Source organism: Melanostigma gelatinosum (genome assembly GCF_949748355.1).
Source record: "Melanostigma gelatinosum genome assembly, chromosome: 6".
Classification (NCBI taxonomy): Eukaryota; Metazoa; Chordata; class Actinopteri; order Perciformes; family Zoarcidae; genus Melanostigma; species Melanostigma gelatinosum.
The window spans coordinates 5,263,083-5,282,864 of record NC_136639.1 but is presented as its reverse complement, the minus strand read 5'-3'; the positions used below and the strand labels follow the sequence as shown (position 1 = coordinate 5,282,864).

Below are 19,782 nucleotides of genomic sequence, written 5' to 3'. Positions count from 1 at the left end.
AGTGCATTCAAGGCAGAGGGGCTAGACTTGATGTTACCTTTAAATGTATAAGGCTACAATTAGTGCAGCAGTCCTGAAAAAAAGAAATGCACTGAAATAGACCAGTTTGTGAGCTTCATAATGCACTGTACCTTTTCACATAAGCTATACTGTAAGTGTAAACATTTGAATGCTGAGAGGATGGATGTTTTTATCGATGTTTTCTACAGTGTTTAGATGATGTTTACACATTCTCCTGTGCTTTACTATTATCTGTTGGGGGCAGTGTTAAGCGGTGTTTTCGTCAGATACTGGACCTGCGCATCGGAAGTTATGCTGTCAATGCTGTCTGTGATTTCTGGAAATAAGCTTTTTCTCTGATATATCAAGTGTAATGTGAGCAGAATTACTGAAACTGTCTTTTATAAAAGTCTGTGCTATTTATACTTTTGTTAAATATTTCATATGGATTTTTAGAAGGTAAAGTAATAAAAATCTTTCTGAAATAAATTCTCTGCAGGTGTCTTTACAATGAGACAAGAAATACGGCTGGCAAAATGAGCTCAAAGTGCTTTCATTTCAAACTGAAGACCACACTTGCAATGCACTCTGCATTTAGTGTCTATTATGCAACTCAAGAATGACTATTCTAAAGGAAGTGATTCATATCAACAATATTCATATGGAATAACAATGCAATGATTAGAACATGGAAATGCAAAGTGAAATCCCACTGACTTCAGCGTCTGACTTAATAAGAATCTATAAAATGCTGACTACGGTACCACTAGACGTTCATTACTCAATATCTAAATAACATCACCGCTTACCTAGAACCTTTTGTTACTTACAGACCTTCGTTCTGAGACATTTTGATGTGTTCAAAGTCTTTCAAAATAAATATCACAAAACCTTAAAACTAAATACCAAATAGAAATGTTATTAATTATAAAATATACAAAAGAAATGTGCCAAACTTACCACAAATAGAGTGAGACTATTTACATTACCACAACACTAAATCAAAGGAACATTCTTCATTGTGTGTTGTGTAAAATAAAATGCTGTATTGGCTTATTCTACATGCACACAAAAAGGTGACTGATGTCATAACAACATGACAATGGCACAATTGTAAAACTGACAACAGTCCAAGGTTTAAGTTTCTTTTCAGTGATACCATGTTGATAAATTAGTTTGTGCACGTGGCCTCTACCACCAATGTGCTCAACTTGTCTGCACTGAAAATAATGTGATCAGCAAATCTCTCTGCTCTGGGGTCTCATTTATAACCGTGGCGTACGCACAAAAAGGGGCCTGAAAGAGGTGAACTTCACCTCCCACGCAGAAGTTGTGATTTGAAAACAAACTTGACGGGAGAATGTGTGCCCCTGTACAGAAACTCTGACCCACAAACATTTTGGAGACACAAGGAAACTGCCGACGTAGATGGTGAGGTGGTGAATTGAAGCCGGACTGTAGATATTAAATGTGAGAGGCATCATTATGCGTAGAATGATTTCACTTCATATCACACGTTACTTTGCAGAACAGCGCATCAAGTTTTCAACAATGTGCATATATCGCCAAGTACGATCTTAGTTTTTGTGTTTACGATCGCTGCAGTGAACACGACTTGAGTGATTAATGTGGTTTATTCCATAGGGACAGATACAGCATACTGTACACAGACAAACTGAAAACAGCTGTCTGATGCAGGTATCAGAGCTCACTGGAGTTAATGCGGTGACTGTCACACACTCTGCCTTCTCCAGTCACATCACCTGGCAAACCTTCACCATCTACACATAAGGATTGGGTATTTTAGCAAAGTCTGGAAATAAAACCAGTGACAACTCTCGTACAATCACTCCAGGAGGGAACGAGTGTGCAGGGATTTGGGATTCACAAAAGGAAACTGCGCACTGGCAGGCGTACGCAAGGTTTCACGAATCAGATTATTTTTTAGAGTACGTGCATTTCCTCCTTTGAACGTACGGAAACATTTAGTGGAGATCCTGCGCAGTGTTTTATAAATGAGACCCCCTGGTCTTTATAAATTCTTCTAAAGTTAAAGTCCCCCTACATAGAGTGTGTTACGATGCTTACCCTGATTTAAAGAGTTACCGCACTAAGATAAACAGCGAAAGATGACACACCATTGTCTAACTCGCAATACAGCACAATCCCGTCTTCCCAGGCGTGTTCGGAGCTCAGTAGATCTGGAAGTGAGCCGAGGTGGTGCCGTCCTTCCAGCATCGCAGGGTCTCAATGACGGTGGAGCGACACAGCGGACACGTTCTCTCCCGGTCGAACCACAAGCACAGGCACTCCTCGCAGAACACGTGCTGCAGAGGAACAGAACGCAGAATTGTTCCAGCTGCAACTTAGCACACTTCTGTCCACACCCAACCACACCCATGGGTGATGCTGGCAGTGGTCAGAGGTTCAGCAGTCCCGGACTACTTCACAGGGTCCTTACCTGACAGAGAAGGGCGATGGGGTCTCTGAAATCCGCCTGACAAATGGCACAGACGTCGCCCGCCTCGCTGCACTGCTGACCGCCTGCCCTCACTCCATAACTCTGGATGAGACAGAAAAGAGGGAAATGTAACCTCTCCTAGATTTATTTAAATCTCAAAGCAAAAAAAACACAAAGTTGAGCATATCTCTGTGTGTTTACTGATACGTGAAAAGAGTAAACATAGTTTGAATCTCACCTGAGCGCTGCAGAGCATGACCAAGGCCTTGCGGATGGCAGACACTCGTCCACAGATGTCAAAGGACTGCAAAACAATAAAGAAGAAGCACGATCAGATTTTTATAAAAAAACAACAATTGCAACTGGCCAGAAGCCCTCCTATTTTTAATCATATTATTCACTTATTGCATTGTATTTAAGTTGAATAATTGTTCTTTTATTGATCTAATTTGTATTTCACACTGTTTTACTGCTATTACCGTTATCATAGCTTTTAATTCTATTTGATTACATTTTGATCATTTTATTGTCGTCCAATGGTCTCAAATAGTTTAGTTGCTTTGGTCTTTTCTGTTGGGGTCAGCAGCCACACTTGTTCACTTTTGGCTCGTCGTTCATCTGTGAAGCACTTTGAGCTGCACTGACCTGTATGGAAGGTGCTGAACAAATAAAGTTCGATCCATTGATTAACAGCAACAAGTCAGCAAAGTAACATCTCTAATCTCGAGCATTTCATTCAACATAAAGCGATACTCTGCTTCTACTGGTTATGCATTTTAACATTTTTCTCTAAACTTTATCTTACCGTTATCCCGTGTGACACAAACAGCATGACAACGGTGAGTCAACCACTGATGCACATCGGCATACTCTAATATTGACGCACTGCTAACATTGCCTGATCTTGGAAAACACCAGAGTGCTGCACCTCAGCACACACACACACACACACACACCCAGGAAACTGTCCACCCAGTTCAGCTGAACAAGCCCATCATCAACAGCTACATCCGCTGAGTCACTGGTGTATTACCGGTAAAAGAAGTCTCGACTATAATTGTCAACACACTCTACGGAACACATGACGGTGACAACCTCAAACAATTCATCACGCCGTCATTTGGCGTTTCACTCATCCAACAACTGGTTTCACTATTTCAGCTTCCCATTGCGATGTCGTGACAGACTGGAAGCTGACGCATGGCTCTAAAGAGCTCTTTCTCCGGAAGTCTTTTTAAGTTCCCTTATGCCACTGTGCTCAGTGTCTGGCCTTGCTGTGACCTACGGTTTCTCTTTCAGTTGTACAATCCAGGCCCAAACATCTTTCCAATCCAGGGGAAGAATAACATTGAAGATGATTTCTAATCATTTTGGTGAGCTATCTTTTCATCAAGCCTCCCTCTCAAGTCATTTGCCTCTTTTTCTCTGGATCCCCAGTCACTTTGTGGTTCCCCAACAGATGAATCAAAAATGTTCCTGATGACCCCCTTCAGTTATGCTCCATCACTACAACATTTATTTTACAAGTACGCAGTCTGGACCAAAGTGGTGGACCGTCTAACTGACGCTGCCATTTCTACAGAGTCATACTCTCAAAACAAGACTTTGAGTTAGCCCATGACTTCTAGAGTTGCAATGATAAGTTGACAACTATTTTGATCAATTAATTGTAAAAAAAATAAGTCATTTTTCATGCAAAAATGGCAGAAAATGCTGCTTTCAGACTCAGAGATTTCCTGCTTTTCTCTGTTTTATATAATATGAAAACGATTTAAAGAAAAAAAAAGACATTTAAAGACATCACCTTCGACTTTAGAAACGCGAAAATTTAATCGAGAAAATAATCGACGTTATCTAGAAAATAATCTGCCTATTAATCAATAATGAAAATACATGTCTGTTGCAGCCTTTATGACCTCTTGTCTTCCACCACCATCACTATAGACTTGAGCTCCAGTTAGTCTCTAAGAGTAACAATATTATCATGATTTAGATTCTTCTATAATAATATCATACTTGTCTTAATGTGGGCTGTAAAGAACAATGTAAGCTCTAGGAAAGTGCTAAAGAGTTTTAGTATTTCAGTCGCAATATTCATAATTTAGGCAGCTTCACCAGCTTCTATTTTTCTATGCTGAGCCCCTTTCTTCACAGGAGTTTGTCCTCCATCTGTTGTCAGCCCTTGAACGTCTTATTAATTAATTCTGATGCAGGAATTGAATTGTGTGCAGTCTACATGTAATTTATATAAGTTGGAACACCATATTGATCTTTGCTAGATGCTTTGCTACCGGGCACAGATTACCTTGCAGAGGCTGTAGATGATGATGAGTGTGGCTCCCAGGAAGTAGCTGTTGGACGGGTCTTCTCCCATGATGTACTTGTACCACAGCTGGATGGGCACCAGGGCCCGAAACAGCTGGCTCAGCTCCTCTATCAGCAGGTAGAACTTACCCTAGATAAACACACACACATTAGAAAGTAGAATAGTAGAGGAGGCCTCTCTTGGTGCTTCTATCCAACTTTGTGTCCATATCAGGCAGAAACCTCCGGGTCTGAAAAGTGAAGCCAATGTGGAAGTGCATTCAACCTGCATTGGAGGGGCATTGTCCGGTCTGGGAGTTGTTCATGTTTTCGTCTTAGAACTTTAACCTTTTTCAGTGTGTTTTTAGTTCATAAAAAGGTCAATTGTTCTTTTTTTGGTCTCCTAAAAATGTCTTATTCAGAGTTCGATTGTAGCTCCAACCTCTCATGTCACTTCTGGTTGCAAGTCGAGGCTTCAAACCCGTAGTCCACAAACCAATCGGTGACATCACGGTGATGAGGTCCACTTCTTATATGCAGACGATGGTCCAGTAGATGGCAGGGACTGGGAATGTGCCCACCTAATATTTTTCTTTTTAAACTGGCAGTGCCTTCGAAAAAAAAACATCAAAAACAAAGGCGACCTTTTTAAAGCTTAAACAAAGTTTGACTGAATGAAAAAAATACTAAAATCGAGACAATATGTATTCTTCCTTTGATCCACTCTTTTACTGTCCAAAAAGCGGAAAAGAGCCGAACAGCTTGGAGGCACTCTTCTATCTAGTCAAGAGCAGTGCGGTATTAAAAGCTTAAAACAGCAGGCCTCCAGCCCAAACATGGCTGCTGTCCAGAGCTCCGCAGTTTCACAGCAGTACAGGCAATTTCCCCACACTGCAAGGGAAACTGGCAGCAGCTCCTTCCACCTGCTACCCAATGCCCACAGTAAACCCAGCCCTACGGGGGCTCGCTAGCTGCTTTAAAAAAATAAAAAAGGACCCCTTCCCTAAATAATCACGAAGAACAAATTGAACTTCTGACTGCTACAAAGTGCTTTAAGTGAATTGGGTACGGTTAAAAACAGAGGGGACCAAAATGGAGGAGGAAAACTTGATTCCCTAATGGCCCCTGTGGCATCCCAGCTTGCATAATGACTTCCTGGATGTTCGCTGACAAAGATTGATGACTGTGGGTAAAGCGCCACAAGCAGCCAGGTGGGTCGGGGAGGAAGGCCTCCGCTAGTGGCTAATTCATCTTCCTTATTGTCCCCTCAGCCTCGTATCCCACAGTGCCCATCACGCCCACGCACAAACTGTCAAATCTTAAGTCTGGACAGAAGCCAAGGAGTTTGAGTAAGCTCCACTGCAGGCCGTGTTCGAGTAGTTTCCTCCTTTCTGGTTACATTACATCGTCTGATCTCTTTATCCACTCCATAACTACACACAGAAACAGACACATAACTTTACTTTCTAATCTACGAGGCCGTTATTATTACATTGCTATCTATTAAATATGCGGGTAAGTGGGTGGGGCTTAAAATGTGGTTATAATCTTCTTTTTCTTTGCAGTCTTTGTTTTCACACTGCTGTGTTGTTTTTAAACAATTAGATATTTGGGCTTTAAGACGTCACCTTGGACCTTTGGAGTAATGGTCATATTTTACTCTGAGACCTGTATGAACAATGAAGTCAATTAATATCAATAATATTATGAACATCATTCATCAGTTTAAAAGAAAGAATAGTTCCTCGCCCTACTTAACTTGTGACTCATGCTCCTGTTGAACAGCCGCAGAAAGTCTTCAACATTAAATCTTGCTCGAGGCAAACAGAGCAGACAAGTGGAGCAGCACCAACAGAGCAAACAATAAACCACAGATCGATGTTACGACCACCAGATTTAGGGAGCAGGAGACTCCGAGACACCTCGTAAACAAGAAGGAAAACACTCACAGCAGCACACACTGAATACGATTCATGCACAAGCAGGAAGACACGAGCCCTTCCTCGTCATGGAACTTCTGTATGCGCTGACGCTGGTGATTATGTCGGATCATTAGTGCATCCGTGTTTGTTCTGCAGCAATGAAGCAGACGGGCTGATTTTATGGAGTTCAGAATAGACGGGACTGTTCGGCCGTCAGTCCTAGTGATGATACAATCTGCGAATCACTAAAATCCTCAACATGTGTCCCTTAAAGCTGTAAAATGATGTACGTGTGTGTGTGTGTGTGCAGGGAGGGATGACCTCACCCGTGCAATCCCCTCGAGGGCAAATGAGCTCAGTTGCTGGCTGTCGTGGTTCCGATAGGCCGGTCTGTTTATCAGTGGAAAATGTAATCCTAATACTCCCCTCCTCCCCCCGATCCAACACACAAACACGCACACGGAATATGAGCTGCACCTGTATGAACATCAGAGTCTATCTGTGTGTGTGTGTGTGTGTGTGTGTGTGTGTGTGTGATCATAGGCCGTTGCCTCAGGCCAGACTAACCACGCACACAGACCTTATGAATACAGAGCAGTTTCACACTGTGACCCTTCAGCACTTTCTTCACTCAGCGGAGTATTGCGTCATCGTTTAGCTGATTTCTTTTTTTTATATTTTCAAGTTCCTCAACTTTGTGAGTGAACTTCCCGTAACTCAATCATTGTTTGTACCGTGTTATGGATGAGCTAAACATGAATATGGCAGTCTATATATTGACACTCAGATTAGATGCCTTTTAAGTGTGTCATACAAGGTTTGCTTGGTCGGTCTATAATGTGTTTAAAAAGGACAAATACACTCCGACATGCTCTTATGGTGTTACGGCTTTTGCTGTGAAGCAGCTGCAAGAAGTCGAAGAATTAAAAACGTTCAAAGTTAGCCTCATTCTTCATTTGGGCCTTTGTTTGCTGTCAACTGATCAAATGCACAAAAGGTTTGCCATGAAGTGGTTTATAGGGCAAAACAGCTGCAAGCATTTATTGCAGTTTATGCAAATGTGAAATGCACATAATGAGGGCTGCAATTAAGAAATAAAGAGTACAAATAATCTTTAAAATGTCTATAAAATGGCAGGAAATACTTGCTACATGTTTACAGAGCACACGGTTGTGTCTTGTCAGACTGTTACAACCTACAACAGAACTTCTGATAGAAAATAAAAGGAAAGTCTCAAATCCTAGATCTAAGGGTCAGAGGAATGTGGATTTTCTTACCCTGGATTTGAAGGCCAGGAGAATCTTGGGCAAGAAGAGGACAAAGCATTTCAGCCCGATGGTGAAGTACTTAAGGACAAAATCGGTGATGCCCACAGCCCAGATCAGATCGAAGAAGTCAAAGCTGTTGAGGTTGGGCCTGGCAAATATGAGGCTGGAAGAAAAAGAAAACAGGTAGCTGAGTTGTTAATGGGAGGTCTGGTGGTTTCACACAGGATGGAAGAATGACAAGCAACAGAAAGGCAAATGTTTAACGTAACTCAAGAAAAAACGCTCTCCAAACCAAAACATGAAATAAACACAAAATACTCACAGGACAAGACCAGACAAGAACAGGAACGTTCCCTAAAGGAAATGGAAGTCAAAATGAAATGGCTTACACGGCACAAGAAGAATGGGAAAACATAAAACGTATCAAAAAAAAACCATAAGATGGCAGGCGTAGAAAAAACACAAAGCTACTATTAAAGACCTGTTCTGCAGCTCCTCCTGACTGAACGTGTAGTAGAGATACACTATATTCCCTGCAAGGAACCCGATGATCCAAAGAGCAACAAATACAGAACGTTCCGCCTGGCAACATCGAAGAGAAACACACAATAAATTTCTTGAAATCGAAAATTGTAAATCAACACTTGCAATAACGTTACACATTCTGATTAGATTGCGGTGCGTTATTAGTCCGTCTAACAGTGAGCTTGTGTGTACGCGCTGGGGCGTTTCATTTTTCACTTCAGTTTTTGGTTGCATTTTTATGTAATTTAGTTTACGCACTGTAGTTTATCTTGAGTCAATCCAATGTACACCATCCCGCTGCTGTAAATGCTCACCAGAGCACTCAATGTGTATTCATCCATGGCTGAAAACAGTCCCTAACAAGTGCACTATCAACTCCTGTTTGAGTAATGTTTGATAAAAAACCAAAGTGCCCTGTTTTAGAAGGATACTCTGCCTAAACTACACCTACGAGCCATTTAACAAAGACAAAAATGAACCCTCAAGGTGTTCCTGAGGTATCGCATTCACGAGAATTGGACAGATTACTGATCTTCACCTTCGACCACCAAATTCTAATCAGTTCACCCTTGAGTGGAAGTGGACTTTTGTGCCAAATTTAAAGAAAGTCCTTTTCTGCTTTCTTAAGACATTATGACAATGGATGGGCAGATGGACGCACGAACAACCCGAAAACATTGTTGTCGGGCAGCGGCATAAACATATGAAATAACACCAGCCTTATCCTTTAATATCGGCATGTGCTTAGCCTGACTTTGATCTCAGACTATGTATGTCTCAGTATTTAAACTAACATTTGAAAAGATGAGATGTTTTACCCGTAATGACACTTGGTGCCTAAACGTGGAATTGGCATAGGCGAATGTGCTGGCCATGCCCACACACACTGCAATACCTGCAGGAGAGAAGTGCAACATCATCACTAAACCACACCGTATGACTCTTTGACGCAAGTAGCGTATTATCTGACACCGTTAGCAGCACCACCTAGCTTATGCTGGAAGCAGACTTTAGCCAGCAGAATGAGGATGAAGGGGAAGCCTCTCTGCAGCCATGTGACTACCGCCTTCAGCTCAGACAGGGCTGGGGCCGGGGTGGACGGGTCTTCCTGGGCCTCCTCCCTGGAGCTGTGCCTCTCTGAGCCGCCCGCCATAGCGGCCTGCTGGAGCAGCGAGGAGGTCCTGTGCTGCAGGGCCTGGTGGTGGAAGTGGTGGTGGTGGTGATGGTGGTGCGGGGGTGGCCGAGGGAGAAAAGGTCCACCCTCCGTGCGGTGGGGGCCTCCTTCTTCTCTGGACGATGCAGTCATCTGGATAAAAACTTCAGGGGGAGAGCCCAGGACTAAGCCCGCTGCCTGGAATTGGGCAGAGGAGACAGAGCCGGAGGGGACGCCCACCAGGCCGGAGAAGATCTGCTGGGGTGAAGCGGGAGAGTCGGGCTTCAGGCAGTCGAACACACCACCCTCATCTAGGCTGCTCTCTGATCCCAGAGTTTGGCTTCGGCTCCTGAGTGAGGATACAAACAAAATCTTAAGCCAAGACAATGGCTGTGCTTCATTTTACATATCCTGTATCGTAAAATTCATCTCTGAGGTTGTGCAGAACATTCAAGTTATTTATGGATCTGGCTTTGAAATATTGCAATTAACCATTGGTTTGGCCCAAGCACAGGCAAAAAATTGATTCCTGCAGGGAGATGGTAGACATCTATGGTATCACTAGACAATGAAAGACAGGATGTATGCATGTAGACAGGGGGGTCCACATACATTTGGCACAAACAAAGAGCTTGTGCTGCTCCTGAGAGCTATTCTTCTCACCTTTCAGAGGGCATGCCATCCGTGTTGCTGCTGTGTCTCCTCTGCATGGCATACCGCTCACCACCACATGGTCCAGCCCTGCAAAAATGCAAGTTTCCTCAGCTATTCTGCCTTTGTGTGCGTTTTTATTCGTCAGACAGTAAGCTGAACAACATTGCAGACGACTTTACCTGAGTACGTTCTGTGAATTGCCCCGCAGTTCTTGGCATATTTAGTGTCAGGTTTAGCTTTAGTGTCAGGTTTAGCTAGGTTGTTGATGCTGCAGCAGAGAAGATGCTCCGACAGTGCAGCTCTAAAGACTTCCTGTAATGCGTCATCGAGGATCCTCGTATCCACCAATCAGCGTCCTCCTTCCCACCACACCACATCCGTGTTGGAAAATTTGTTTTGCAGATGGTGGATGTCAAAACGTCGCTGGATAAACACAACAGTTGCTGCTCGTTAGACGTAACGTCGGACGATACACAGCTGTGTTCTTTAAAATAATAGGCTGCGTCATAATATATTGTTTATTGGCATCATTGTGTAGCTTATCTAAAAGAGAAAGCTAATGCTAACGACAGCTAGCTAGCAGGCTAACAAAGCAGGCTTTTATGATGAAGCACAGTTAACTAGCTTACGTGCACACCATTCAACTGTTTTTGAGCTTTATTCACATCTGTCATCCGTCATCATCTCAAACCTGCAACATGGGTTAGCTATTGTCTTGTTGGTAATGCTAACTAACGTTATTTATCACAGTTGCTGTCAGTTAAAGCTAGTTAACGTCAGTTTGCACAGCAGTTTTTTTGTGCGAGTCATCATCCGATCGTTACACAGTGCTGACAAATAACGTCAGTCAGGGAATTGATACCCCCACTCTGGAGGTTTGATGTGTTGGACCGACACTGGAAAGCCATGCTATGATGGTGCTACGGCGGTTACTGAGGAAGCGCTGGGTGCTGGGAGTTGTCTTCGGACTGTCTCTCATCTACTTTCTCACTAGCACGCTCAAACAGGTACACAAACTCACACTGCACTAAATTGTAGTATATTCTGCAGCAGTACATTAATACTACATCAAAGAAGTAACCTGACAGGGATGACTGTTTTTGATGCAAAATTCCTGCAAACCCAATATTGCCCTAAAGCAGTGCTGCTCATTAACTCAAAATGTTGTCTGCAATGGCTTTAATACATGAGATACCTCCAAATATATGGTACTGCAAAATCAGTCTATTTGGGGTTGAGTGTCTTGAGGACATGGAGGACAATTCAACATGTGGACAGTCTATCTACTCAACCATTGTGTCACAATTTCTTACAGCCCAACCTAACATTCATATTACCGGTACTTGTTTTGTCCGATCAATAATCGAAAACCCAAATATATTCAGTTTACTCATACAGATACCGGTAACTAAAAAAAACTGCAAAGAATTTAACTAGTAAATTATCTGCATGTTTGCTTAAAAGATTACTAGATTATATTGCCGATCATTTTATTTCCCCACTCATGATCGAACTTTATATCTCATCATATTGTCTGACCCTCTTCTGAACTTTGTCGGGTTTTTTTTCTTTGACGGCATTTCATGGCCTTCTGTGTGAATTGTGCAGGAGGAGCGCACCATACGGGACCGCACGCTCTTAGAGGTTAGAGATTCAGACCATCGCATCCCCTGGAAAGTGCATTTCAACCTGGGCAACAGCAGCCGGCAGATCACTCAGTGCAGGAACTCCATCCAGGGCAAGACGCTGCTCACAGACGAACTTGGTGAGCGGTGCAGCCGTTACTCACCACCATACAGTGGATGATAGCACGGCAGCTCCTCTAATCAATGCATGTTCTCCTCCGTGCTAATGTTTTACAGGTTACGTCTGCGAGAGAAACGACTTGCTGGTTAACGGCTGCTGTAACGTCAACGCTCCCAGCTCCAGACAGTACATTTGTAAAAGCTGCTTGGCCAACGGCTGCTGTAGCATCTATGAGTATTGCGTGTCTTGCTGCCTCCAGCCCGATAAGGTAATCTGTCACATCAAGGATGTTCGGGGGCGTTACTGTCATCTAGAAAGTAATGTGTCTACATGCTGCATGCATGCATTTTATATGAACAATCCTGAAATGCAAGAATTCAGATGCTAGATCTTTTAAAAGTTGAATATTGAGTTTGCCTTTTAAACACAGCAGTGACCGCGAGGGGAAGAAAGAACAGGTTGAGCAGATTGGAATCTGTGCTCGTGTGTTTTACACACACGCTCACTCTCTCATCTGTGAACTCTTCCTCAGCAACTTCTCCTTGAGCGCTTCCTGAATCGTGCAGCGGAAGGTTTCCAGAACCTCTTCACCGCTGTGGAGGATCATTTTGAGCTGTGCCTGGCCAAGTGTCGGACCTCTTCTCAAGTGAGTTACGAGATAAGCGCACATGAAAACGTTCAAACTCTGACAGAACACAATCCTATCTTCATGAATGCAGAGTCAGTCATGATATTCATCAAACACTCATCTGTCTATTCTTTGGACAGTCAAAGTTAGACAGTAGATTTGCACTTTGATGAATGTTTCACTATGATTCATTGCTATTGTCTCATCAATTTCCTGCATGTAAAAAAATGGCAACAACAAATTTTGTCTGTTCTCTTCATGAATATTATATTTGTTCACATAAATTCTGCCCTGGCTTTGATCTTTGCCCTCCCTAATATTAAATGTTTACAACTTTTAGAATGTATCCTTTGCAAGTTGGTAGCCGTCAATAAAAGCATCAGACAAATTCCTAAAATCAGCATTTTATGGTTTCTGGAGCTGAATGAATGTTTACATTTTATGACCACGCATAAACATTCAAATGCTCTGTTGTTTTAGGTGACAAAGGTTTCACGCTCTATTTGAATCTATTGAATGGGTTCATTCAGCAGCAGACGTTGCTTCAATATATGAACATGTTTATTCTTTTTCCTCCTCGTGCAGAGTGTTCAACATGAGAACACCTACCGAAACCCTCAAGCAAAGTACTGCTACGGAGAGAGTCCTCCAGAGCTCCTTCCTGTGTGAGCATTTTGACTTCCCTCTCGGGTTTAGGAAGAGTTCTAACGGCAGCGGGTCAATACAGGCGTCCCTGTTCGGACCCCTACAGGTGCTTAGAGAGGAGACTCTCTGCAAAGGAACTGCTGTCTTGGACAATTTTGCGTTATAGAGGCAAAGAGATGGAGACATCTAAGACCAACCTGAGATTATTTACACTTCATAAGTGCATCGAACGCTCCATAAATTCATCCGTGATGATCATCAGGTCTATGTAGCAGGCAGCTCATCCATCAGGACTCACCTCAAACCGGTTCATGTCATAAAATAGGCTTCATTTTTAGAAGGTAACAGCTGTTTGTTTTTTTATATATTAAATACAGCAAAGAATGTGTCATTACTTCAGTGTGTAGTGCATGCATATGAAACTATTTAATAAAAGTGACTGTGAAATGAAATGGGTTTCTATCTTATAAGTGGTGACAATCAAAATGTATTTGATCATACCGTTGAAATGTTTATGAAGTGTTGCTTCATAAACATTTTGAGAAACGGAAATAGGGCCGTATGATCTAGCTTTCATTTTATTTGCCAAAAAATTGCATTGCATTAACAGAACAAATAGAAAGGTACAGTCAAAGCTGTGTTTCGTTGAAATAAAAAAATAGAATTTAAGAATCTCCACAGTATATAAAATTGTTCTCTCAATTACGTAAAATATGTGGACCTTTGCTGATGATATCCTACAGCCGACACGTTTGAAGCTCATTCAGAACCACGAAACATTGGAACGTCCAATTGAATATTAATTGATCGCTTAATTTGAGGAGGACAGGGCCCACATTAATCTTTGTTACAGTGTTTTTGTCCTCTTGCATTGCTTTGATGGGACTTTGACAGACTTATCTGCCTCACCGTGCTCTGTCCATCTGTCCACAAATTGCAATACAGTGATTGGAGTCCAAACCGGTGGCTCTCTGATTCTTATCAGCCTCTCTTTCTACCTCAGGCAACGTAGCCCGCTCACAAGGGATAGATGGCCAGAGCGTAACAATTAATCATTGTGAAGGCCGAGAAAACAAACCGTCGTAATTAGAAAATGTATTAGAGCCCCTTTTAATTTGCCTCTTTGGCAAGTTGATTAATTACGATCACATGGGAACGATGTCAGTTGCTGAGTTTATTTGAACAAAGCCATTTCTTTTTTAGCTCTTTAAAGGAATAGTTTGACATTTTTGGAATCACTAAAATGTTGCGACCTTGCTGAGAGTTTGATGCGAACATTGATTCTGCTCTTCACTGATCCTCTCATCCAACTTTCAGCAAGAAAGCAAATATGCCAACTTTCCAAAATGTCATACTACTTCTGTAAACAGTTGAAAAAATAGCTAAAATCGTGACTTTATCATTTATTTTATCTACCGAAAGGTGCATTGATTTGGCGGTAACTAGCGGTGAACTGAAACTTCTCCCGTGTGCCAAGCGTGGAGGAGAACTACAGCAGCTGACATGGAAAAAATGAAAACGGTACTGGTCCTTTCTAGAGGCACTTTAGTTTGTCTGTTCTGGGCTACTGTAGAAACATGGCCGCCGACTCCGCAAAGAGAACCCGCCCCCTTTATTAACGACTCATTCTAAGGTACCGAAAACACAGCGATTCTTATTTTCAAGTGATTAACAACATACAGCTGTTCCTCCATTTATTTAAAAATAGTATGAAAAATGAGACAGACATTTGTTTGAAATGTCCCAAATGCATTACAAATAAGCATCAACAAATCCTTCACCATTTAAAAAAAGGGCCGCCATAAACTGTAACCTTGCCTCCTTGCAAACTGATTACAAGAGGTATCCACTCCCCTCCAAGTACTTCTGAAGTGTCGCCTCAGAAGCTTTACGTTTTATCTTATTCTTCCCTTTGATCTTGGACGTTTGGACCCCAGACTTAAGCTCCAGCCAGTCCAGATAGACCCTGGCTGTCTTCAACAGAGTGTGACTCCACTGCTTCTTTGCAAACACATGCTTGGGCATTTTGGGTGGGGGGGGCTTCGGGGAGCATTCCCCACTGAGGATATGCTTCGCACACACTGCGAGCATGTTGACCTTAGAGATGGTGTTCTTGAGCTCCTCGTGAAGTGAAACATCTTTGGGATTGAGGTTGTCCCTCTGGTCCTCCAGGACTTCCTTCAGGCCTTGAGCCATGAAGAGGAGGCTGCACTGAACCTTTGGCCCATCGAGAGGAGAGTTCTGGTGGACCTCGAGCTCAGGGAAGCCAGGGGACCAAGTGCCCAGGTGCTCCCCATTGGCTTTGTCCTGGAAGAGAAGACCAACAGTGACTTTAATTGGAATATTTATGTTAATCATCTCATGAAATATAAAGCCTGCAATCTCTCTGTATCGCCAATGTTCCACCAAACTCTTAAACTATCCGTCTCAGCATGGATCTACACCACACCCACTCAAGAAATGTGTCTGTAGATTAAAATATATGGTTTCAATCGATCGCATTAATCCCTATTGGTGCGTGTCGATGGAGCAAAGTCATTGACAAAAAGACAAATGTTGGAGATCATATCATTTACGCAGGCAAGAGTGATGAGTAAAGACACAAAGAGGCTCCTCCCACACGCTGAAGTGAAAAGCACATGTACAATTAATATCCTTATAATACAGCTGTATGAAATACATGATTGAAATATATGTCAGACACCCTCAAATGAGCTCCGCCAACTACCGGTATATCATAAATAGTCCCGGAAAGTAACTCTGTACACCATGTTGGACTTTTTACTTCATTATTTTACATGCGTCATAAAATGTTCATAGCACCACCGTGTTGTAGTGGTTAAAGAGATGCATCTCTATGACATTTCAAGTAACATTTAACAATTCACCTCCACCAACTGCAACATTAAAACACTGCTTGCATTGCACTGCATCAGTTGAAGTATTACAACAATATGATCGCTCTATATGCTCTTTTGACACTGACACTGGGTGATTTGTAGGTGCTTTGAATATCTTGTACTTTTGATACTTGAAAATTGTTTACCCGCAATATTTCTGCAATTATAGTTTTTAATGCAAAATATGTATACATTGTGACTGATACTTTTGTTTAAACAAAAGGTGTCGTGTTACTTACAAAACTTTTCAAGCTTTCGTCAACGAGGCTTCTGGTGAGGGCCGTCAGCTCCTTCAGATTGCATGAAACACCAGCAGCGTGTTTCTGTGCTGCAGGTCCTGCATCCAAGCTTTGAATCACAATCACCATCCAGGCGCACGCCACTGTCAGAAATCCTGCAAATGCAAGTGAACGACATTCTAAATCCACTCCCGTAATGCTGAAAGACACACATTCGTTAATGAATGAAGAAAGTTTGTGACAACGCATACTGTACCTGCTCTGTATTTCATTCCGACTCCGCTCAAGTTTTCGAATATGACAAGGACCGTTTCCTATAGCGGTGATCTTTTTTTTATACTTGCGAGCCTCTCGAAGTTGACGTGTGAACGCAGGTCTGAAGATAAATTTCCCCGATTGCTATCTCTATCTAAGCCATATCCGTTGATGAAAAAAATAGTAAAAGCAGCATATACCAAAGACTGGGTTCTTTTGACAAGTCAACACCTTTCTGTCACTTCCACTGAAGGAAATGCTGCAGATCACTGATGGAGATGATTTGTATTGAACTGTCACAAAGGTTTACTCATGAAAACTTGTGTTTTTGTATTCTGAATAACTTTCCAGTGCAAAAATATCCATAAACATTGTAATGATAAAAAATGTATTCATGTATTAAATGTCAAATTTAAGTCAATGATCTGGCAGAGCTTTGGTTTGGACAATGATTTTGGTTCGTTTATAGAGAAGACATAGGTCGTGTTATCACCGGCTTTTATTCACCTTGCACGCTCCGCACACAACAGTTGAAGTTGTATTTTGTACAAGCAATTATTTTCACCCTAAACACAATGTCTTCTGGCATCATCTCAGGTTCAACACAAATAACATTCTTTGCACACGTCAGCTGTTTATCACATATTATGTTTGTGATGACATATTTACATCATATGTCTGATCAATTCCTTCTCTGATCCCCCTGACGCAACACTTCCTGTACGCAGGGGTGATGCTAACCACACTCAACAATATCCTTTGGCGTCAAGCCAGCTCAGTTACATTGAACAACTGTGGGTCAGACTCTACATTACTGGTTTGATTCGGTTTGCTTGAATTTAGCTCTTTTTAAGCAAAAGAAACAAAAAGCAAACTGATACAGAACAATGCAGAATCTGAATTGCATAGATATATATATTTATATTTACACACACACACACACACATTTATTTACCCTCTGGTTAATTCATGTAGATATGAAATGCTTTGTCGTGTTGCCACCCCATATAAAGGGCAACATATGTTGTGTGGAATTGAAAAATATCATTGAAACAGAAAACTCTGAAATTCAAAAAATAGGTTAATAAATTACAAGTAAATAAATTTAAAAAAATACAAGGTGAAAAGATGAAAAGAACAACAAATAAAATGTGCAACCTCAAGTCAAGCTGCAAATACGGTCAGCAAGAGGCCTTTCACAGGCTTGTCATGCATCTCCTCTTCACATATTTTAGCCTACTTTTAGAGAAGTCTTACATTGTATAAATAAAGTGTTATAGAGTTCTGCAGGCGTGACGTATTTAGGCCAACCAGGAAGTTAGCATCGCTCCGGTTCCCTCGACAAAAAGCCGATAGGATTTTCTTTTCCAGTGGATTTTGGATTGTAGCAGAAAATGAACTCTGTGGCAATAAAATGATGACATTTCCTAATCTCATTTAGCCACTTGTTAGAAACGCTTCATAACTTACTGACGCACTTTATGTCATCAAACAAAACTTTTAAAATCGCTTGAGCTCGTGTTAACCACAGACCTTATTTTAGGCATCGAATCAAAAACACACCCAAAAAAACATCGACTTTGAGACAAGGGAACCGGAAGTGCAAAAATGCTGATCATGTTGTGTATGATGACATGAATACATCAATAATCACAATTTAAGATACATCACAGTTTGACTGCCATTGATTTAATTCACATTAATTCCTGTTTAATTAAAACAAATAAATAATAAATAACAATAACAAAATAAAAGTTGTGCAAAGCAAGGCCATTATTTCCAATGGGTAGCGTTGCTCTCATGGTCAGCTACAATGGTGCACACTACACCGACTTTCCACCAAAGATCAACTCAATTAAAGTTTGACCCCAAATACGTTGTTCTTCACAACATATATCCAAAAGAGAGGTGAAGTCACGCTCGTTCTGGCGACCTTATTTTGGAATAAGTCTTCAATGGCGAAACACAAACATTGTTTGATCCAGGTTGAATTGTGCCGGGAATTACGTACATGTTGTTTCTCGCCATTGACCAGCGTAATGATTTTCTTTCTGATTTGGTCCCATGGTGGTCCACCAGAAGGAGCGGGACCTTTCCCTCTCTACAGGATTCTGGCATTGACCTGAGGCAGGTGTTGTAGCGGTGACAGTCTAACCATGACGAAGAATAAAGGGAAAGTACACTATCTGCATCTCTAAATTCCCAGTTATGCAACCCTATACTCTCTGAGCATACTGGGGCTTTGGTAAGAAAAATCTTAAGCATGGCAGAATATACCAGAGAGGACGAGGATACCAGGTGACATCATCAGGGTATTTTACCCAGACTTCTCAGAAGTGTCCCGTTAAATGCGTTCAATCCCTGCTGCCTATTTGTCAGACACTTTCGATGCCTCCGCAAGTGCCTGCGACACTTGTGGAAGCCAGTCCTTCAGCGCGACTATGACACCCCCTCCATATACTCTTTTGGCATAGTCAAGATCGTGGGACCACTGTGGCGGGGCTGGTGTTGTCGGCAAAGAGTCGATGTTGATGAGCGTGGTCTTAATTTGAGCTAAATGGTTGAAGAGGTTTCCCTTGACACGTGACAGTGGCTCGAGAACAGATTCGCTGTCGCCCCAAGAACCCTTCTGATATTCTTCTACCTTTGAAATGTGCAGATAAAAAAGCACACCCTTGATGTAGATGTCCTGCAGCTTCTCAGTAATGGTGACGCCAGACATTGATGAGTTAGGAACATCGTCTGGAACGGAAACATCTACGGATCCATGAAAGCCGATCTGTAAAAACAGAATTTGAATGAAAATGTATGTGTACATCTAGTTTTTGTGATACTAGGAGCGAGTGGAATGGGCCGATGTCCCTAAACGCCTGCGCGTTGTGTACAGGACAAATATCATCCGAAAGAAAATGACAACATGACAGAATCACTGGGTGCTACTTACATATTCCTTCAGCAGCTCATTGGCTTCAAGTATCAGTACGGATGTCAGCAACTTAGTGCTGTCTAAGTCCCAGCTGGTGTTAGCTGGAGTTGGAGCAGGAAACACTGGCCTCCACTGGACCTCCAGGAGCATCAAGAC

At 42.1% G+C, this 19,782-nt stretch overlaps 2 protein-coding genes across 2 annotated transcripts; one reads left to right on the top strand and one right to left on the bottom strand.

The window, feature by feature from the left end:
- Positions 1-955: 955 nt before the first annotated feature.
- rnft2 (ring finger protein, transmembrane 2) lies at positions 956-10,347 on the bottom strand. Its single transcript, XM_079269753.1, has 9 exons — positions 10,297-10,347; positions 9,468-9,982; positions 9,299-9,375; positions 8,437-8,537; positions 7,965-8,118; positions 4,767-4,916; positions 2,700-2,765; positions 2,462-2,563; positions 956-2,327 (listed from the first exon to the last, which is right to left on the bottom strand). Exons 1-9 carry the CDS (start codon positions 10,341-10,343, stop codon positions 2,193-2,195), a joined length of 1,347 nt encoding a protein of 448 aa, XP_079125879.1. The 5' UTR covers positions 10,344-10,347; the 3' UTR covers positions 956-2,192.
- Positions 10,348-10,683: 336 nt separating this feature from the next.
- Positions 10,684-13,741, top strand: spring1 (SREBF pathway regulator in golgi 1). Its single transcript, XM_079271056.1, has 5 exons — positions 10,684-11,294; positions 11,896-12,052; positions 12,150-12,301; positions 12,566-12,679; positions 13,247-13,741. The coding sequence occupies exons 1-5, from the start codon at positions 11,199-11,201 to the stop codon at positions 13,328-13,330; spliced, it is 603 nt and encodes a 200-aa protein (XP_079127182.1). The 5' UTR covers positions 10,684-11,198; the 3' UTR covers positions 13,331-13,741.
- Positions 13,742-19,782: the final 6,041 nt, after the last annotated feature.

Coding starts and splice junctions, on each gene's coding strand:
- rnft2 (XM_079269753.1), bottom strand. CDS start 10,343: ATGCAGAGGAGACACAGCAGCAACACGGATGGCATGCCCTCTGAAAG. Junction 8,538..9,298: donor GGCACCAAGTGTCATTACGG/GTAAAACATCTC, acceptor CGATGTTGCCAG/GCGGAACGTTCTGTATTTGT. Junction 2,328..2,461: donor CCATCGCCCTTCTCTGTCAG/GTAAGGACCCTG, acceptor GTTCCTCTGCAG/CACGTGTTCTGCGAGGAGTG.
- spring1 (XM_079271056.1), top strand. CDS start 11,199: ATGATGGTGCTACGGCGGTTACTGAGGAAGCGCTGGGTGCTGGGAGTT. Junction 12,053..12,149: donor GCTGCTCACAGACGAACTTG/GTGAGCGGTGCA, acceptor AATGTTTTACAG/GTTACGTCTGCGAGAGAAAC. Junction 12,680..13,246: donor AGTGTCGGACCTCTTCTCAA/GTGAGTTACGAG, acceptor CTCCTCGTGCAG/AGTGTTCAACATGAGAACAC.